The sequence below is a fragment of the Penaeus monodon genome, unplaced genomic scaffold (assembly GCF_015228065.2).
Source record: "Penaeus monodon isolate SGIC_2016 unplaced genomic scaffold, NSTDA_Pmon_1 PmonScaffold_211, whole genome shotgun sequence".
Lineage (NCBI taxonomy): Eukaryota > Metazoa > Arthropoda > Malacostraca > Decapoda > Penaeidae > Penaeus > Penaeus monodon.
This window is the reverse complement of record NW_023650923.1, coordinates 22,706-27,750: the sequence shown is the minus strand read 5'-3', so window position 1 is coordinate 27,750 and position 5,045 is coordinate 22,706. Positions and strand designations below refer to the sequence as shown.

The 5,045-nt window shown below is 34.8% G+C and overlaps 1 protein-coding gene across 1 annotated transcript in view; it reads left to right on the top strand.

Annotated features, from left to right (window-relative positions):
- Positions 1–596, top strand: part of LOC119570039 (beta-1,3-galactosyltransferase 5-like) — a gene marked incomplete at its 3' end in the record, with an annotated part of 28,947 nt that extends 28,351 nt beyond the window's left edge. Inside the window, 2 exon segments of the mRNA XM_037917956.1 lie at positions 5–117; positions 380–596. Of these exon segments, the coding sequence (XP_037773884.1) occupies positions 5–117; positions 380–596 (330 nt within the window).
- Positions 597–5,045: the final 4,449 nt, after the last annotated feature.

The following is a 5,045-nucleotide window of genomic DNA, read 5'->3' as shown; positions in this document are numbered from 1 at the left end:
GCAGCAGGGGCGCGCAATCCGGGGACACCCGGGGGGGGGTCGAGTCTGCTGGACGCGTCCGACGCCAAGCTTGTGTTCCTCTTAGGGAACCCTCGCGATAGTCGCATCCAGACCCAGGTGAAGGATCAACAGTTAGAAAGCCATGTTGCTTGTATTTCCACTGTCACTATCAAGCCTCTAGTAATGATGGCCGCAATTCAGTGTGTATTGTGCTCTTTCTCATTATTGTAGCCTTTTTACCTTGTCCTGTTCAGATGAAATCTTACTTGGAACGTAACTTAAAAGATGGTGAGCGCTGTACACCTAATGAAAGGGGCAGCCTTGTGAGAGAAATGGAGGATCATGAAGAAGGATGGCCAAGGTAAAATCCATGTTTCAGGTGGTGGAAGAGTCGCGAACGTACGGGGACATCCTCCAGGAGGACTTCGTAGACTCCTACATGAACCTGACGATCAAGTCTGTGATGGGCCTCAAGTGGTCTTCGACCCACTGCCCGCAGGCACGTTTCCTTATGAAGACCGATGACGATATGTTCATCAACATCTCCTCGCTTCTTACGTACCTGCAGGAGGCGTCCGCGTCCACGTGGATTACAGGTGGGAATGTGTATAAAAAATATATATATATATACATATGTGTGTGTGTATTTGTGTGTGTGCATTTGTGTGTGTGTGTTTGTGTGTGTGTGTTTGTGTGTGTGTGTTTGTGTGTGTGTGTGTTTGTGTGTGTGTGTTTGTGTGTGTGTGTTTGTGTGTGTGTGTTTGTGTTTGTGTGTGTGTATTTGTGTGTGTGTATTCGTGTGTGTGTATTTATTTATTTATGTGTGTGTGTATGTATGTATGTATGTATGTATGTATGTATGTATGTATGTATGTATGTATGTATGTATGTATGTATGTATGTGTGTGTGTGTGTGTGTGTGTGTGTGTGTGTGTGTGTGTGTGTGTGTGTGTTACTTCTGGATTTAAGTAACCATAGTGTCCCCTTGAAGTTCTTTCATTTTCTATTACTTCATAATAAGAAAATGAAATGATAAAATCTACATGGGAAACTATTATTAGTATCGATGAATATTTGTCATACCCTATCAATAATTAGATTATGGTAGGATAGATTATTCTCATCATCATAAACATTATAATTGGAATCCTAGTTATCGAAACAATAATAATAATAGTAATAATAAATGATAACGACAACAACAAAAATTTGAATAATATGTATAACAACTACTGTTATCACCAATGTTATTATTATTATTTTTTATTACAAACATCATTATCATTATTACTACTGTCATTGTCATATAGTTACTGTTGTTGTTATTACTGTTGATATTATTATCGTTATTATTATTATTATTATTATTATTATTATTATTATTATTATTATTATTATTATTATTATTATTATTTTTATTATTATTATTGTAGCGTCGTCGTCTGGTCGTGTGTGCCCGACGCGCTATTAATATAATAGTCTACGTTGAAATTGGAAGGTAGCTCTGGCCGCTCGTTTTCAACTCTGTTTTTAATTAATTATCATTAAATATATTTATTGATAATGTTCTCACATTAGATCATCCACTCATTTACCATTTTCAATTTAATTTAATTTCCATTATTCAATTATATGCGTGTTCATAATCTGCTCATGCGTATATACCGTATTTCATTGTAAATATAATGATTTGCTTTGTTGGTTATCTTTATATTTTAAGAGGCTGACTGGCTGGACTGCAGCATTGGATTATGATACTTAATTACCGGTTATTGATTTATTAAATAATCGTAAGCTACAAATATATATTTCACTCGTGCCACAAGAAAATGAATGCTCTTTAGCTGTTCTTTCTTACTTGCGCCAACACCACCACAAAATACGGAGAAAAATACTTAGCTAATGATTATTTTCATGAAATCCGGGGGAGCGTATGTCCAGCCAGTCGTGAGCGTGAGCTCTCGCGCCCTTGAACATCACTACCAGGGGGCACGACCTAGAACGGCTCTGATTGGCTGGAGCTACACGCCCGTTAACCTGATTGGTCTATACATAATTCGGGGGTACATCTTTTAGAAATAAAATTTGAGTGGAATAGAATACTAAAAATAAATTCAGTAAAATGTGGCAATAAAAAGCACCTTACAAAACATATAGAAAAATAGATAAAAACATGAATAGAGAAAATTAATAAAAACTGTATACAAGAAAATAAAATAGTGTATGCTTAAAATAAAATAAAATGTAATGTAATTGTTCACAGAGAATGGAAGTTGGCCATTTTAGGCGGCATTCGTATACATCCAGACAAGTAGATATGTACGTATATGTAAAGATTAAAATCCAGGTGGACCTCAGGGTACACTACAATTATTATTATTATTATTAATATTATTATCATTTTTTTTGTTATTATTTATTTATTCATTTATTTGTTTATTATTATTATTATTATTATTATTATTATTATTATTATTATTATTATTATTATCATTAGTAGTAGTAGTACTAGTAGTAGTAGTATCATCATTATTATTATTGTTATTATTATCATTATTATTATTATTGTCGTTATTATTATTATTGTTATTATTATTATCATTGCTATTATTATTATCATTATTAATATTATTATTATTATTATTATTATTATTAATATTATTATTATGATCATTATCTTTATTATCATTACTATTATCATTCTTAAAATGATAATAATAATGATAATAATAATAATTATTGCTATCATTATTATTAGAATAATCAAAGATGGTTATTAGTATAAAAATACTTTATTTCATGTGCCTACCATATGCCTCATATAACCTAAACTAAGGAGAAATTCTATTTTGTTAAGTTACCCGTTTAAGAGTATGTTTTCGTTTATGTATGCCATCTAACAGCACAGTTTTATATCTGAAATGTAGTGTCACGTGAATCCTCCTCAATACATAGAGTTAAGCGCAGCAACTCCGTATTTTACAAGTCATATATACCTTGACCAGTCAAACTTGCTTATCACACGCAGGGAAGATGAGTTCTTCTGCCATATCAACAGGTTATGGGCCGAGATTTAAGCAGTTTGATAGTAATGCCGATGATTATGACTTGTGGGAAGAACATTTTCATGGCGGTTTGTATATTATGAAACTACATCTCGCGTTATAATCTGGAAGATGCCAAAAGAACAATCTACAGTTATCTAACAAGTCATCTTGACAGAACGTCACTTGGCATGATAAATCGTGAAGCAAGAGGAGACAGTGTGAAAGCTTTGGCAGTGCTACGAAAGTATTACATGAGAGAAACAAACCACAGGTTATATGCTTTATGGGGGTCATTCATAAACAAAAAACTGGAAGATGGCAGTGTTACAGAGTAACATGGAAGATATTGTAGCAGCGCTAAGAGAATCAGGTACGAGTATTATTGATCGTCTCTTGGTGACAAGTGCACTGAAGGACTTCCACCGAAGTACAAGAATTTTGGATAATCAACGCGACCTTCATATGACATACAGTTAAACAAGAAATGCTTTAAGTGTGATGAACCAGGCCATTTTGCATCAAAATGCTATAAAGGTGGTGAGTTTAAAAGAGTAAACAAACCTCAGAATACTAAGAAATGGTGTAAAGTTCATCAGTCAAGAACTCGCAATACTAATTAATGTAGAATAAAGAATCTCAGGAAGAGTAATAACTCGGTAAATTCTGCAAATGACACAAGCGAAGACCGAAATTATGAATACTCTTTCCATGTAACACATTCATCAAGGGACCTCAGAGTTGTGTGGCACTGGAAAACAGAATACATCAAACTTAGAAGCAGAAGAAAATCTGCTCATGATTGACAGTGTTTGCACTTCACACATAGAGATAAATGAGCCAAAATTTGTGAGATTTCAAGAGTCTTTTGATCCACAAAACCATTACATAGAACTGGCAGATGGCCAAAGACAGCAAGGAACTGTACAGGAAGTTGGTGATGTCAAGGACTTTATCCAAGATTGAGACGGCAACTCTAGAAGTATTGTATTAAAAGATGCACTATACATACCCGGATTTAAACAAGAGATCGTGTCAGTATGGAAAGCCATTAAGAGTGGACATAACATTACTGTTTAACCTAATAACAGCTCTCTAACTACTAAGGATGGCCTGATGTTCGACATTATAGAGAAATACAAATTATTCTACTTACATAGAGGTATGCTAAACACAAACTCTCAAAAGGAGAAACTCGACAAGATCCATTTAGGAGAAACAAAGCACACCCTAGAGGAATGGCATAAAATCCTAGGACACTGCAATGTCGCTGATGTGCAAAAACTTGGAGTAACTATCGATGGGATTCACATTTTGAGTAAAGAGAAGTTTAGCTGTACCACATGTGCTCTTGGTAAGATGACACAGTATAGAAATAGAAAGCCTGACAAAAAGGCTAAACAGCCTTTGGATTTAGTACACTGTGATGTAATAGGACCTATTGATCCAGCAGCTAAAGGAGGTTACAGGTACAGTGTCTCTTTCATAGATGACTACTCAGGAGCTCTTAGAATCTACCTCATTAATAATAAGGGTAATACTGTGTATGCTATGAAGAGATATCTACTCTCCACATCAAAATGGAACAGTTGAGAGATCACACAAATCAATTCTTGACATGGTTCGATGTTTACTGATTGAGTCCAAATTACCCAAAGATATGTGGGTTATGCTGTGAAGACTGCTTGTTACATCAGGAATAGGTGCCATAATCTGAGTCAGAACACTCCAGTAGAAGACGGCCAAACATCAGCAAAATAAGTAAGGAAGGAATATTTGCGGGCTATGATGACCAGCCTACTTGATTTACTTCCCAGATTCTCAAATAATAAAGAAATTAAGATGTGTTAAATTCATGGAAAACTTACCCAATGTAGCTGAACCACCAAAGGACGAGCAAACCTCAGATGTAGATGATATCTTGGTGGAGACTAGACTTCAAAAATATTTCCAACTAGAGAAAGATGGAACCTCAGAAGCATTAGAATGACTACCCATTGA